The 15995-nt window shown below is 38.9% G+C and overlaps 1 protein-coding gene across 1 annotated transcript in view; it reads right to left on the bottom strand.

Moving 5' to 3' along the window:
- The window catches only part of adam22 (ADAM metallopeptidase domain 22), a 71760-nt gene that overhangs the window by 31786 nt on the left and 23979 nt on the right, over positions 1-15995 (bottom strand). The window contains exon 4 of the mRNA XM_055163763.1: positions 3965-4031. Within this exon, the coding sequence (XP_055019738.1) occupies positions 3965-4031 (67 nt within the window). The remainder of the gene's footprint in view (positions 1-3964; positions 4032-15995) is intronic.

Below are 15995 nucleotides of genomic sequence, written 5' to 3'. Positions count from 1 at the left end.
GCCCTGGTGGAGCTTGGAAGATCAGATATTTAATGCAATACTTTGGGTGTTGCGCTTTTAACACCTTTACTAGTGTACCAGTGTGTGAAGAAATTAGAACAGATTTCGACCTGATTTTTGAATAGTTTCTTCCTGCTGAAAATATTATTGGTATGTACTTCCCCCACTCCCTCCGTGCACACAGTTATTTCCTATAGACCTGTGTATGTCTGAGTGCTCCTCCGTCTCTTCCCCTGCTCCATCTCGCGCTGCCTAACATCCATTAAGCAGGAAGCCCGGCCCCCTGAGAACTGTGGCTTTTATCACTGGATCAATTTCTGCACTTCGCTTTGATACTAACACAACCTCTGGCTAGTTCTTGCCTTTAGGATAATATATAAAAATACATTCCAAGTTCGCACAATTTTCTTCTGCTGGATATTTTAAAAACATTTTAATCAGCCTAAACTTGCAGAGGTGGTCTTGTGCACATTTTACACAATTCCGTTCCCTTCTCCGTGTTTGATAGCGAACGTCCCCATCTTGCGGGACTTGCGGGTGGGAGCGGGACAAAATATATCAAATACGGGCAGGAGAGGGAATGAAAATTCTGTCCTCCTCTAGCTCGGGGTTCTCCCTCTCTCTCAAGTCCTGGTTTAGTCCTGGCTTAGTCCTGGTTTAGTTCTGGTTTATTTCTGGTTTATTTCTGGTTTAGTCCTGGTTTAGTCCTGGTTTATTTCTGGTTTATTTCTGGTTTAGTCCTGGTTTTCTGGTTTATTTCTGGTTTAGTCCTGGTTTAATTCTGGTTTAGTCCTGGTTTAGACCTGGTTTATTTCTGGTTTAGTCCTGGTTTAGCTCTGGTTTAGTCCTGGTTTAGTTCTGGTTTAGTATTGTGTCCTACTGATGTTCAGTAATGCTAAGTAGCCTCAATTAGGCCTGCATTAAGTTGGAAATTATTTGCTCTTGAAAAAACATTTATGAATGCACTTTTAAAACAAATATGAAAATACAATATTAAAAAAATATATTATCACTTGTTATAGTGTGTGTGTGTGTGTGTGTGTGTGTGTGTGTGTGTGTGTGTGTGTGTGTGTGTGTGTGTGTGTGTGTGTGTGTGTGTGTGTGTGTGTGTGTGGTGGTGGGGGGGGGGCTTGGAAAATGATCATCTTAATAACACGTACATTTGATAAGAGATGTCAAAATACAACAATTTCTAACTAAAATGCTCGATACCACAAAGATTATAAAAACACTTAAAGCACCCATATTATACCCTTTTCTGATCTGTTATACTGTTGTTTCCTCTTCAAAAACATATCTGGTGTTGTGTTTTGTTTTGATTGCCTATTTTTACTGAATTAAAAGTAAAAGGTCGCTGTTAATTTGAAAACTAACCCCACCATGACATCAGTAGGTGGGACAGCACATTTTGAGTTTTGGAGATGCTGACAGACTAATAATAAAAGATTACTCAAACATGTGTGAGCTTTAAGCCAAGAATAATTTTGTGTAATATTGGACCTTTAATAGTTTAGTATGATATTAGCAGGTTGTCTTATAATAGTTCTGACTTTGCAGAAAATTAATTAGAACTGACACACAATTATAATTATTGATAACATGCTTGATCGTTTTAGTATTTACTGACTGACACAAAATGGCTTCACTACTATTGAAGTTTTCATCATTTTTGTTGCACAGTTCCCTTTAGTTATGCCACATGAGACCAACTTGCAAGCATTTGGACAAGGCTATTTGTTGAACTAAATCGTTGTCTATATATCACTTTGAATGACATAAAATGGCACAAGACTTTAAGTATTATAGATAGGACAAATTGCCTGTCATTGAGCAATATCAAAGTCGGCAGATATTAAGCAGCCATCTCCCCTGCCTCCTCTGTTGCCTCTGTCAACTCGTGCTCGCCTTATCGTTGTCCTAGCTTCACTGCCTGTGTGTTGTAATCTTGTCAGACCACTTATCTCTGCTCTGATGGTAATTAATGATCAGATTAAGAAAAAAAGACACTGTGCAAAATGAAAACAAGGACACTCTAACCTCTCAAAGTGTGTTTACAACTTTTCTAGCAAGTTTTAGTCTTCTACAATGTTTCTTTACATTGTGATTGGTTTGACAGTGCTATGTAAGGTAACTCTTCACCAAATGGAGCACTTTTCCCACTACAGAGCACTAAAAATCCTTTCTATTGGGGTATTATCTATTCATATGCCATATACAGTTACTTTTCACAACTAAAACCATGTCCAGATGGCTACTTCTTGAAATCTTTTGTTGTTATTCAACTAGCATGAATGAATGAAGCTCATCACAAATATCATCATAAAACAATGTACACTAAAAGCAAATGTCTTGCTCAAGAACACAATGAGGGGAGCAAACTATCAACCATTCAGATACCACTTTATGATGCAGATCTTCAGTATATTAACCTATTATTCTTTTGTTTTGTTTTCAAAAGCATTTACAAAAGCTTTTTTCATGTGACCTTGGAAACAGAGTGAAGGACTAGTTAAGTAAATAAAACAATAGAAATAGCCAGGTCGGACCCAGAGATGTGAAAGCACCCATTATGACCCTGAATGCTTGTGCTAATATGACCCCACATTCAGTGCAAGTGCAAGTTCAATAGGCTTAACTAATTAACAAAAAATTTAAACAAGTAGGTGCATTAGTTTCAGAGTGCTTTCAGTGTAGTTAGCTCCTCCCTTCAGGCAGATATAAAGAAGTGTCTACCAGCATTTTGACCAGAACTGAAGAAGCAGCTTGGATGAGCTACGTTTTCAACCTAAATAAACTTCTTTCCAGTTGACAAATTGAACTTCTTGGTTTGCCTTGGATTCTACTTAGATGACTGAGCGACTACACACTACTGGCAAATAAGAAATACACTACCACATATTATATTGCTGAATATAAACTTCAAATACAAATCACCAGAGCATGTTTAAACTCTCTTCAATTAAGAGTGGAACAACATGTCAATTGATCAGCACTTTATCCGGCTCTGAGTTAACCAGGGACGCCTCTGGTTCTTAATCTCATTAGATGTTCCAGTGAGTAGCAATAAGATCATTCTCTTAAAGGATCTAATATCTGCATAATCTTCTTATTAACGCAGGATAATCCCCCCTCTGCTTGTATGTGATGGACCATCGTGGGCAGGATTACAGCACTTAAACTCACCCATTTTCATTTTACCTGAGTTGGCTGAATGAGGGGGGTCTGTAATGTTTCCCCTTGTGAAAACCATAGCATTGATTAGGTAATAAAAGTGTATGAGGGGATGTCTGAGAGGAAATAGCTGTTGTATATTTTGCAAAGGCAGCACACAGCAGCGTGGAGGATTGATTATATTGTTTTAATCTGTACAGATTATTTTATGTTGGACCTTTGTATTTACTGATTGCCCAGGATCCAGAATACACACTTTTTCAATACTTTACAAAGATGGAAGTCTCAGGTGAATTTCCCCAAGTTTAGATGGAAGATGGATTAGTCAATCAGGGACATGCATGGTCTGTCCGTATCAAAACAAATATGGCTGTTTATGAGGAAAATATAACATAAAAAAATATCACAGGGGCTGAAAAACATTGTGGATTTCTGCTGAATAAATAAGCACATTTTCTTTTCATTTCCATCATCCTTATACATATACCATCAGTGAAAATATCTGGTGAATTTGATAAATAATATAAATAAACTGATTTTCAATTCAATTCAGAGACATTATAATTGAAAATCTTAATATCTCTTGTATTTCTCAAAGGTTTTCAAGTAAAATTTTATAAAGCTCTTCATCAAAAATGTGAAAACCTTCTAAATAATGTTCTGAAATAAAATAAATATTTGAGGATAATTTGAACATGTGAAAATGATTCTTGCAAAAATATGTACACAATTCACCTGTTAATATTATAATATAAGTTACACATTTTATTATAGCAATTAAAATGTAACTTACATTTGTGGAAACAGCAGTCCCCTTTTCGGATAAATGCCTCTCCACGTAGTCAGATGATAGGAGATCACTGTGAAAGAAAAGAGAAAAAACATGTTCAGATATTGGTGGATTCATATCTCGTTCATTGTCAGTGAAATAAGATTGTAGTAGTGTCGTAGTATTGATGTGGTGACATAAAAGCGCAGCACATCACATTCTGACTAATTGAGAGCAGTGCACAAGAGACTGGGCTATTTCCAGCACAAATACAATTATCACACAGCCCACCAGCCCACCAAATGTCCAGAGTGTAGACAGAAGAGGGGACCCGTGTGGAGCTATGACCTTTCCATTTTTTGTGTGTACTGGTTCTTTAACAATATTTGGTTTTCGATACTGGTAGGCTTACTTGAACTACACTTTTTTTGACATCTACTCCTATTGATTATTAATCAGAATTTTTGGCAACATTTGGAAACTGGAGCACCTTTGGAGAGGTGTGACAGACAGCCAAATATACATGTTTTGACAACACTTCATAAAGATGAGTGGATCTGAAACCGTATCCTGTCTCCAAGATTTCAGTGGACGTGATTGACAGGTGGATTAACCAATGAGAGAATTGCAATAAAAAATAAATTAAAAATACACAGAGGACTAAGAAACAACACAGAATTTTTCAGAATCAACAATCAAAGCACAAAATTCTTATTCATTTCAGGTAAAAGGAGTTATATATTTTGTTCTGAATGATAAAGGGATTTTTGGGAGGAGCTGACCATCCTAGGTTAGAACGGTTGTTTGTCTCACTTTATGGTCTGGTTCCAGGCCCTTTTGTATTGGAGCAGGATTTAAGATGGATTGGCTGCTCAGGCAAGGCCAAGACACTTACCGGAACATGACAATGACTCCACACTATGATAATGTTGCTGATATTTATTCCAAATATATTCCCATCCATTGCCCCCATAAAGTGAGCAAACAGAAGACATTACAGCAAACAGGGGAACAACTTAAACCCTGAATCCACTGCTTATAAAAATAAAATATATTGTGAGCTTCAAGGTGGAGGCATGAATACAGCAACGGAAGAGAATGGAAGGATGGACATAAATAAGGCGAATGAGAGTGCATGCTTTCTCAGCAGAGCTATAGATCCCAATGGAGACCCACAGTGCAGGCCTAATCACAGACAGAGATGTATGGGACTGCGGCCACATACAGGGAAAGTGAATGGGTAAGCAGCAGAACAAAAATAAGATTACATTAAAGGGCCCATATTACGCTATGTTCTGGTATTAATGTTTCCTCATCAAAAACAGACCTGGAGTTGTGTTTTGTTTCATTCCCACATGTTTAACATATATAAATCCTGTATATTTAGGTCAATCTCTACTGAACAAAAAGGTCGCTGTTAACTTGAAAACTACCGCTTCATGACATCAGCTTGGGAGATATAGACAGCCTAATAATGCAGCATTTCTCAAACATGTGTGAATGAAACAAAACAGAACTCCAGGTATGTTTTTCATGAGGTAACAACATAGAAAAATGTCTTAAATCTTGTGTAACTGGACTTTTAAATGCCTTAATCTTGAATCTTTCTTTAGCTCATGCATGCAGAAATGATGTACTACAATAATACTGCACTGTGAATAGTACCATCAGCACAGTGTGTATTTTTATGTCTACCTCTGCTGAGTCAGTGGATTATAATGTACTTACAAAAACAATGCACCACTAGAGAGCTGTGATTTATACAGAGCGTTTAAGGTGACAGGAAAACATGAGGCAGCCAAAACGCAGCCTTTGATCAAAACCATTTCAGTGGCTAAGGAACAACATCATAACAACATAACAACAGCATGAAAGACAACCCTCAAAGTGCTGCCGTGCATGTTAAAATCTGTACTTATGTAACTATGCCACTTTTCTAGCGGAGGGTCTGTCACCTGGTTGCAACAGAGATGTTACAGTTTTGCCTAGAATGTTCCACAGAACTGCACTGAACCTATCCATCTCCGGGGAGACAAGCAAGTGATGCCAGAATGTTACAGGCAATATCTATGCAGAGATGACCTCGTTCACAGTACTGCATGTATTCCCATTTGTTTTTAGTCGTACTATAGCAGGATGAGGGATAGGTAAATGTCATACTATGTAACTATCAGGTAACATTCCAGGTAATAACTAGCCTGATTCATCAGGCTGTTTTACTTCGTGGAAACCGTTTGTCCTCACAGCGTTCGTTTTGCTCGAGGGTAGGTGGGTACTTTTTTTATTTAACCATTCGCTGCTTTTGGCCGTGACGTAAGTAATGCATCAAATCCCGTAGGAAGAAGGGCAATAACATCTTTCCCTTTGATAAAATTCACCAAACATTCTCTTTGTTCCAGCTTTAAATCTTCAATCTCGGGAATCGTTGCCAACACAGAATGTATGTCTTCGTCTACATTCATCTCGACCGCTTTGTTTACTTTTGTGCTCTACCACAAAAATGGACCCAGTCATGGCTTCACAGCTCTTCGCTGATTGGCCGGTGAGTGGTCTACAACTTCCAGGGTTCTTGCAAACCGTCTAGTGTATTCCGATTCCTGACCTAGTCACTGAAGAGAAATGAAATTGAGTGGAGGCACTAGGTGGCGCCAGCCTGGCTAGGTAATAACATCACCACAGAGATAATCAGGTATGATATTTTTTTTATGCTTTTGGATCATTCTGCAAAAGTATGTAACTCTTTGTCTTTAATTTAGTACATGGAAAATGACTTATTTTGCTGGTCCTGTTTGGGTTCGGTGTGTTTTCGCCCTCTACTCTACTCTTTTGCCCTCGTGGAGTTGTTGGCATTCTTTAAGAGCAGCTATAGAAAAACATCACACAAGTTAACATATAGAAACTGTATGCTGAAGACAATTTTCATACCTAAGTTGAGAAATGCAATGGAGCACTTGTTTTCAGATAAAGCAATTATTTTTAAATTGATCCAAAGAGCTTACTCAGTCCTACTCATATAACAAATCTGAATGAATCAAAATACTACTGTAGTATTTCTAATTTTAACATGGAAGTTCAAAGTTGATTTAGCGTAATATTTCAGCTTCAAAGTCTCACATCAAACGGCGTCTTGCGTCTGCAGCAGCGCCTGGTCCTGTGGGTGTGTGAGGCCTGTGATCTCTGCGCTCTTCTCTAATGGGCTGCCCTGATAACACATTTCAGCTTTAATTGTTACAGGATTTAAATAATTTATTGGACAAAGACGCAGCCTCAGCCTCTTAAATCAAATGGCTGCTGTTCCCCTCCCCCATACCTCTAAACATACAGAGTCACCCCCTATTGGAGTTTACATCATACAGAATACTCACTGTAATGAAGTGTGCTGCTCTGAGACACCACGGGATGACTGTGTGGTCTACTTTGTTTGCGGATAAGTTACGCTGTCATGACTGTCTATGAGAAGATCTCATAAGCAAACATTGGCTTATTGAAAGAATAAAACAACTGACACAATCACAACTGACATATCTACTTTTATGAACACAGACGCTTCCCCTGGTGAAGCATTTATATCATAGTATAGGTTTGAACACACAGCATAACATAAATTGCAATATTCCTCCGCTGACTTCAGTGCTGGAAAACTGTGGTGTCCAATGGGAGCTGACGTCATCGCAAACGTCATCACAACAAAGAGAAGGCAACTCAGGTGAAGAGCTGCAGATCACGCTAGCAAGTAGGAAGTATTATACGTATATTATTTTAATTTGTACAAAAATGAATGAATCGTACGGTTAGCACTGATTAAGAAAATAAAATTAGAGAGCAATATGGCATCTTGAAAATAAGTTTGCTCAAACATGAATGAATCACTCCAAATACAGCTTTGAGAGGGTAAATGAGAAGGGGAAGCAACTATAACATGGTTAAAAGGTTTGAAAAGTCAATTTTGTGTAATAGGACTGCTTTAAAAGTTGATTTATTTTAGCATGACTAATTTCTAATAAATGAGAATGAATGGCCCAGTAAGTAAGGATCCGCACTTTTGAGAGAACCGGAACCAGCAGGCAGCAGCATGAAAAGGGCTCATACATCCACTCCAAGCTGCAACTGAATTCTTTTTTGAGCTTTTATTAGTGTTTCAACATTATTTCCTCATCAAAAATATACTTAACGTTGTTTGTTGTTTTGTTTCATTCTTGCATCCTGAACTAACATCCCTCATTACCCTCTTCAGAGTTCAAAACAAAGTCCATTCACCTTCTCTGATCTTAAGTGCTCTTAGTAAATTGTATCTAAATAGTCAGAGGTTGTTGTTTTTAGCCACATTTTAACAGCCTCACAACAGTTCATGAATCTGCTGGCAACATACATACACCTCACATATGTCATAAAACATGAAATAGAAATGCTGAGGTGAGGGTGTCCAAAATGTATCATTATAATGCAAGACACAAAGACTCATTAAAATCTAAATGTCAGTTTAACATCATATTTTGAGCACTTACTTTTAAAACACAGCATGAAAGCACTCCATGTACATTTTCTCTCTCAAACGGCTATCTCCATAGTTTAAGGTTTTCATCCCTATCGCTGTGACAACATGTGCTTCAGAGTCAGTGGCCAGCTGTCAATCAAGGGCTACGTTTTTTTTTGCAGGTACATTTACATAGTAATCGTGTGCCTCTTGCGCCCTCACTTTTAATGCCAGCCTACTCTCCCTCAGTCTGAGCTTGACAATGGAAAAACACTTATTACTGAGTGGGTGCAAAGCTCAGAGCAGTGGAATCCGTCTGCTTGTCCAATTTTTTTCCAGTAAAAGATTTGACATTGGAGTCGCTTTTATTGTGACACAGTGTGAGGTGAAATTCAACTTTTTAGTCCAAAATTCTTCTCACGATCTCGGTCGCTTAGCAGCACTTTGGTGACTGTGGTAAAGGCAGAAGCATAAAAAAGTGATGGAGCTATTCAGGGGTTTTATCACATGACCTTTTCCCTGTTGTGGATGCCATTTTGAAGACTTTTTACCATTCAAATTATAGAATATCTTTTTTTCTGAATCGTTCTACACATAATTTGTCATAACTCTGAAACCAATGGATAGAGAATTTAATGTATTTTTTATAGAATGTGAAGGATCTGTGACCCACTAACCATAAGGTCAGCAGTTTGAATCTGACATGAGTGCTTCTCATGTCTATCATGACTGTGCACTACTCCCAGAAAGATAATCTAAACAGTAAAGTGATTTGAGGGTCTCAGTGCTATTTAAAGGTGCACTATGTATGTATATTTCTGTGTCTGCAACCTGCTTGTGTCGATGGAGATGTTATTGCTTTGTCAGGAATGTTCCACAGTATGGTATTAAACTCATCTGCATTGAATTTATCCAAAGAGGTGCTCAAAAATACCTTAAAAACACTCAATCTTTCTGTGAATTGCATCATCTCTCCACAGATCTGACCTATAACTTGACCTGGAGACGTCACCTGCTTGTCTCCATGGACATAGACGACTAGACTGGAGTTTAAATTCACTCAAAACTGACACTTAAACAGCAAATTCTACCATTAAATTGTGACCTGTCCTCAGCTCAGATTCTTGAATGTTGTGACGTCATGAACACAATATATTTTACTCAATTTGGGGTAGTTACCTTTATAATGTACAATTTTACTACAACAAACTCAAGCCTGTTATTTGGCATGGCTTTGAGAAAAGATGTGAAAACAAACACGCAAAGCAAATCAATGCCCCCACACGGCCGTCACATGCAGCTCTGTCCCATATATGGATTTGTCATTTAACCCCATCATAAAAGGAGGACGCTAACACAAAAGAACAGGACCTGTGCTGTGTCAAGGGTCTGAAAAAGGGGGGAGGGGATAAGAGCGATGAAGAGAAAGGAGAGATGGAAAGGCGGATGGATAATATATAGATTTGAAAAGCAGAATAGGTTTGTGTTTGTCTGTGGGGAATGTTACAGCTGCATTCACCTGCCCACAACCCCCCTCTGCCCCTCCCCTCTGGTCCTCTCCCACTGAGGCCTCATTAAAGGTCTCCTGGCTCTAATTCATTCACTCTTCAATCACTTTACATCAGCGTAAGGGAAACTGGAGCTTACAAAGAGGGAAAAAAAAGGTCATATGAGAATAAAATATATACTCATCATTGTCATTATATAAAGCATACAGAAATTGCGTCCTATTTAGAGGTTTCAGCAACATTATAGGGTACATTTTGAGTACTTTAACTTGAACATTCACACTGACCTTTTTTATATATACCTTTATTTATTAAACAAATATTCTACAACTGCAAAAAACTGACAAGGACAAGCTTATTGTTGGTGCCAAATAATCATTCAAATACACTGTAAGCTATTAAAATGGCTATTATTGATACCGTGATCCCCATTTTAATTTAGATTTTTGCCTACTTTTTGTTGTCTTAAGCCAGTTTCTGCACAATGAGATCAATCACTTTTTACATAAACAACACTGAGCAATATACTTCACCATAAAAAACATTAACATAATATATAACTAGAGTGCTAAGGGGGGGTTGAAGAACAAATGTGTAGTCTGGTATGCTATAGGCTAAAAAAAAACACCATAAATGAGTATTGATACTTTGCAGCGACAACATGCTGGGGGTGTTCTACATGTATCTCTTTGATGGAACATTAGAACTTAGCAAGCACAGTCAAAAAAGTTTTAAAATTATCTTTGAGACTTGAAGATTGTTAAGATTTATACCTTGAGTGCCTGAGAGTGCAGCAGCAGGGTCACAGTATCTCTTGCTATTTTTTTTATTGGTACTTATTTAGAAGTTTATTACCATTTTTTATACTTTTTTACTCTGTTATTGTAATATAACGTGATGTGTGAGCTCCTGTGTCCAAGTAATTTCCCTTGTGGATTGATAAAGTCTGTCTAAGTCAAAGTCTAAGTCTGAAAACTCACGAAAAAACTTTCATTTTCAGGAGCCTGTGATCAATACGAGCATAAAATAAAGCTCAGATTAATGTCTAACATGAGTAACAAAGCTGCAGACTGAGCAGAGCCTATAGTTAGCATCACGGGGAATGTTAATGATCAGCTGCAGTATCAATTACTTCAAATAGATCTATAGGTTGTCTAATGCTTGTCCTGTTGTTGTGTCTTATAGCATGCACTGTACAGTCCAATTCAAGTGAGCGCCTAAATTATGCATTGGCTCTAGTGAAGCCGCATGCATCAAAAGAGCTGTGACATGCAATACTGTTTTCCAATCATGGTAAACACACAGGAAAATCTGACTTTGGCAATGTTGAAATAGTGATACATAAAATTAGACCGTTAAGATTTTAAACAGGTCATCTCTGCTATAAACGTGGACGTGTTTGTATTGCATATAAAGCCATTTTAAGATGAATTTGCATGTTTTTCCTTGAGTTAAGTCTTGCTCCTGTCTGTGTCTGCTGGCTGTTTCTTTGTATTGGGTAATCCTTTCAAATGCTGGTGAAAGTGGAGGGGGTCTTAAAGGGGATGATGAATAAAAAAGGAGAAAAAAACAGCAATTAGGAGGCATAAATGCTACCTTCTGAAATTCTGTTTGAACTGCTGAGCTGCGATAACTAAGCTCGCTCATAGTATTGTCTGTGACTGAAAGAATATAACAGTGAAGAATACAGTCCAATAGTTATTCCAATATTAACGTTAGAAATCCAGAATTACAGATCCAACCACTCTTCTTGTTATTCAGACCACAGGCATAGCTGGGCTAAGTCTCAGGCTCATTCAATCTCTGCTAAACAAAATGTGGCTCGGTTTACTCTTTGGCGGATTGTCAGTTTCTTTCAACACATCCTCACTCCAAAATACAACACCATGACTCAAGCACCAAATTATGTGTGATTCTGTTTGTAACATGAAGACTGAAAATAAGTGAATTAGAGTGTAACTAGAATGGGAAGAAGCAGTGGATTCAGCGATGTATGGTTTGATGAGGGTACAGTCTTAGGCACCGATACTGATGCTGGCAGAGATTAATGGCTTCGCTTGTGAATGCCCAATCAGAACTCAAAAGCTATGCAAGACTGGGCTTGGTTAGTGACCGCTGGGAATACCACCAGGTGCCTCAGTGGGGCATCAGTGGTTCTAGAGGAAAATGTCATTGTGTCCTTGGTAGGGCTGGGTATCCCTAAGAAGTTGCTGATACGATACATACCCCAATACATAGGCCATGATACAATAGATATCTCGACACAGTGAGCTTTCGATACAATATATTTCAAATTGATTTCATATGGTTCAATAAAAAATAATGGCAAAATTATGGCTGTGATTCCAAGTCTTAAAACCAATTCTTGTGCAAAGTAGAGCTCGGCACCCGTGGGACCCGACGCAAAACAGTGCGGCGTGGGACACATTTTGCAAGCTCATTGAGGGCACCGGCGTGAGTGGGACTGGGACGATAAACTGCAGTCCCGCACACAAAATATTAGAGTGAAGTTAAATATACAAATTAATGTATGCCTATCATACATAATTGCACTGGATATTTTATTTGGCACTAACAAAAAAAAAATTAAGCAACCTAAACTTGTGGATGTGGTCTAATCTCCCGCACAATTTAGACAATTCCTTTCCGCTTCTCCATGTTTGATAGAGTTAAGAAAGTGATCGTCCCCATCTTGCGGGATTTGTGGGCGAGAGGAGGACAAAATATCGCAGATGTGGGCAGGAGCGGGAATGAAATTTACATTTCCTTGCTGGTGCGGGCGGGAGCGGGACTGAAAATTCTGTCCCGCACAAACCTCTAATGCAAAGTGAATATGAAACACCCATTTTAATCATCAAAACTGTGAAAATGTCAAATGTGTTGGATAAATGAGTTTCCTTCCTCTAAACAAACAAATACTGCAGCGCTGTAACTAAATAATTTTGTAAAATATAACACAAAACAAAAAAAAACTCTTGGAGATATATCGATACAGCAGCCCACAATATCCATACTGTAACATCACATTAAACTATATGATATATCGGTATTTCAATATTTTTTCCCACCCCTAGTCCTTGGGCAAGACACCTCACCCATCTTGCTTAGTATGAATGTGCTGAGTGTTGGTAGTGATCGGAGGGGCTCATTCAGTAATTCATTATTATTATCTGACACTATCTTCTATCCATCAGCACTCTTAACACAGACTCCTAGACTTCCCTCACCCCAGACACTTCTTCTAGCTCCAACAGTGGGACCCCAAGGCGTTCATAGACCAGCCAAGAGACATGGTCCAGAAATATTTCTTAATTGTGTCTTTAAAAGCATAATAAGACTAATTACTATCCCATGTTGGTCAAATAATGTTTCAAATACAAAACTGGTCTGGAGAGTAAAACTTGTGTTGGAACTCAGTTTAGAAGAATGTGGGACATACTTCTCTCACTGTAAACTCATGTACAGTGTAATGTGTTCTCCATCTTTGCTGCACCTACTCCACCCACCCGTGCTCAAGGATGCATGAAGGGCGCCCGCACACATTCTCTCTGACTTTGGTCCATCCCTTCTTCACTACTTCTCCTCCACCTCCACCACTCTGTGTTTTTCTCATTAAGTCCTCGGTAAATCAGATCACGCCTTGCTGAAATAAATTACAGAGTCGAGGACAGAGGGGGAGAGGCGGCAATGAGAGGGAGCGGAGGAGAGGAGGTTAGAGAGAAATGTATATGGAACAGAAAGAATGAGAGAGAGGAAGGGAGGGAGAAAGAGAGGGAACGAGGAGACAGAACGAGAAGAGAGACAGCGACGATGGGAGAAAGAGAGAAAGAGAGAGAGAAAGATGAGCTTGAGGGAGGAGGGAGTGAGAGAAAGATGGAGAAATAGAGATACAGACTAGCATGAGGATGAGAGAGCAAAGGAGAGAGAGCGATGAATGGGAGAGATGATAGAGAGAGAAAAGCTGGAAGAGAGGAGTGGAGTGAAGAGGAGAGAGAGGAGAGGGGGGAGAAGGGATGAGGAGAGACAAAGAGAGAGAGGAGTGAGCAAGGGAGAGAGAGGAAGACAGGGAAAGAGAGATGAGCGATAGAGAAAGAGAGGAAGAGAGAGGAGTGAGTGTGTAAGGATGTCACCAGGCGGGCGAGACACGTGGGTCAATGATGAATGGTCTGTGAATGGGACAGTGGGACGGGGGAGAGGCCTAAATCATGTCTATGTGAGAGCGGAGCATGTTGGAACAAGCTGCACGTGTTATGGATGAGCAGGTGTACCAGGAGAACAGGGAGCAGGAAGAGGCTCTGGGACGAGGAAGGAAATATGGGAATTCTTAGCGATATGGTTCTTATTATCGTATATGTTACTATACCAACATCTAAAATTGATCTTGAAATTAAAGAATAGACTCAATCCCAGAGAGCATATATATGAGTGGACATAACTAAAATGCTAGCTTCGGCATTTGTGTCCTTTAAAATATTGTGTTAATGTTTCGAGTGGGACCCGTCCGTCTGTCCCAAAGACTACATCTTTTTCCCCGTGGCTCAAAATAACACAGACGAAGGACGCGCAGTTACTGTGGTCCTCCATAGACGCTGCAAAAACATCAGGTCCAAGGCATAAGAACTACAACTCATAATAACAATAAAAAAAGATTTACAGTCCCTACACACATAGTAGTGGAGCTGTTAAGGACCAAAATAGTTCACTTTTATGGTACAAGCATGAAACTATGCCAGATTACTAACACCCCCAGGACTAATAGTTCTGGATATGAAACCAAGTCTAATTTAACACTGGAACTAAATGGATGACATGAAAAAATACCGCATAACCCCTTTCTTATAGTCTAATTTGCTTATTTATCAATTTTGTAATGCTGAACAACAGTTTTTTCTAAACTTCAAAGCATTAAGGAGGTCACATTTCCATTGAAAATGTAAGGGTTGTGTTGGTTGAAAAGTTAATAAAGTATTTTATCTTTCAAAGCCATATATATTGGGTTTTTGATAACAAAAAACATTTAAACATTTAACTGCAGATCTGTAAGTGCCATATCATATTTCATAATGATAATTAAATGCTGCATGGAAGCGAGGCTTAACTCCAAACACTGCTCAAAAAAGGCCTGGAAGGTAGGGATGTAACAATAACTGAAATATCGTGATATTGTTTTGTCCAAGTTCTCACAGTAATATAGTGGACTAGGGTGACCATATTTCCATTTGTCAAAACCAGGACACCGTGCGGGGGGTGGGGGGTGGGGCCTCGTCATTGACATCGAGCTACTCTCACCTGGCAAATCTTTTTAATGTTTTTTCGGTTTCCTGGTGAGCTTTGAGGTCCCTGACACGCCCACTGGACACCGAAACATATGTGCCTGCTTTGTAAACTGTGCACATGGCCTCACACTTATTCCGACCAGGATGAAAAGCTGGGAATTTCTTGTACAAGTCATTGTTAAATGTGCATCTTGCTTGCTCCTTCAGAGTGCACAGAGAGCTACGAGAGCCACTCAATTTAATGGCCCAATGAAAGATCATGAAAACGTGGACATTTGCATCACTTAAAAAAAAAACCCCGGATGTGAAAAATGGACATGTCTGGGGAAAAATGGACATTTGGTCACCCTATTGTAGACCATCACAAATATATCGAATTACAAGTCTCTTTGCTTAAATTAAGAGTTATGGTGAAGCAAGAACTAAAAAAAGACACAGGGATCTTCATAGACCATGATCCTAAGCACTTTTAAGTTTTAGTTCTTTGGATTAAGTCTTGTCAAGGCATTTTAAGAGGAAAAAGTAGCATATTAACAGTTTTGTTTGCCACAAAATATTGCAATATAAATACAGTGTGAGATGTATATCGTGAAAATATTGTGCAGAGAGATTTGTATATTGTTACATCCCTAATCGTGAACCTCCCACCATCTCGTGAGCTTTCCCATAATGTCGCAATATATATCGTACCGTGAGGTCCATACCGTGACAATATTTTATCGTGACACTTGGATATCGTTACACCCCTACTGGAAAGTGGAGGCATCAGTGGCGCCCGTGGTGATCAGAGCACTTGG

Source organism: Boleophthalmus pectinirostris, unplaced genomic scaffold (assembly GCF_026225935.1).
Source record: "Boleophthalmus pectinirostris isolate CB_2022bp ecotype Guang Dong unplaced genomic scaffold, ASM2622593v1 HiC_scaffold_6, whole genome shotgun sequence".
Lineage (NCBI taxonomy): Eukaryota > Metazoa > Chordata > Actinopteri > Gobiiformes > Gobiidae > Boleophthalmus > Boleophthalmus pectinirostris.
This window is presented reverse-complemented; position numbering and strand designations above follow the sequence as displayed.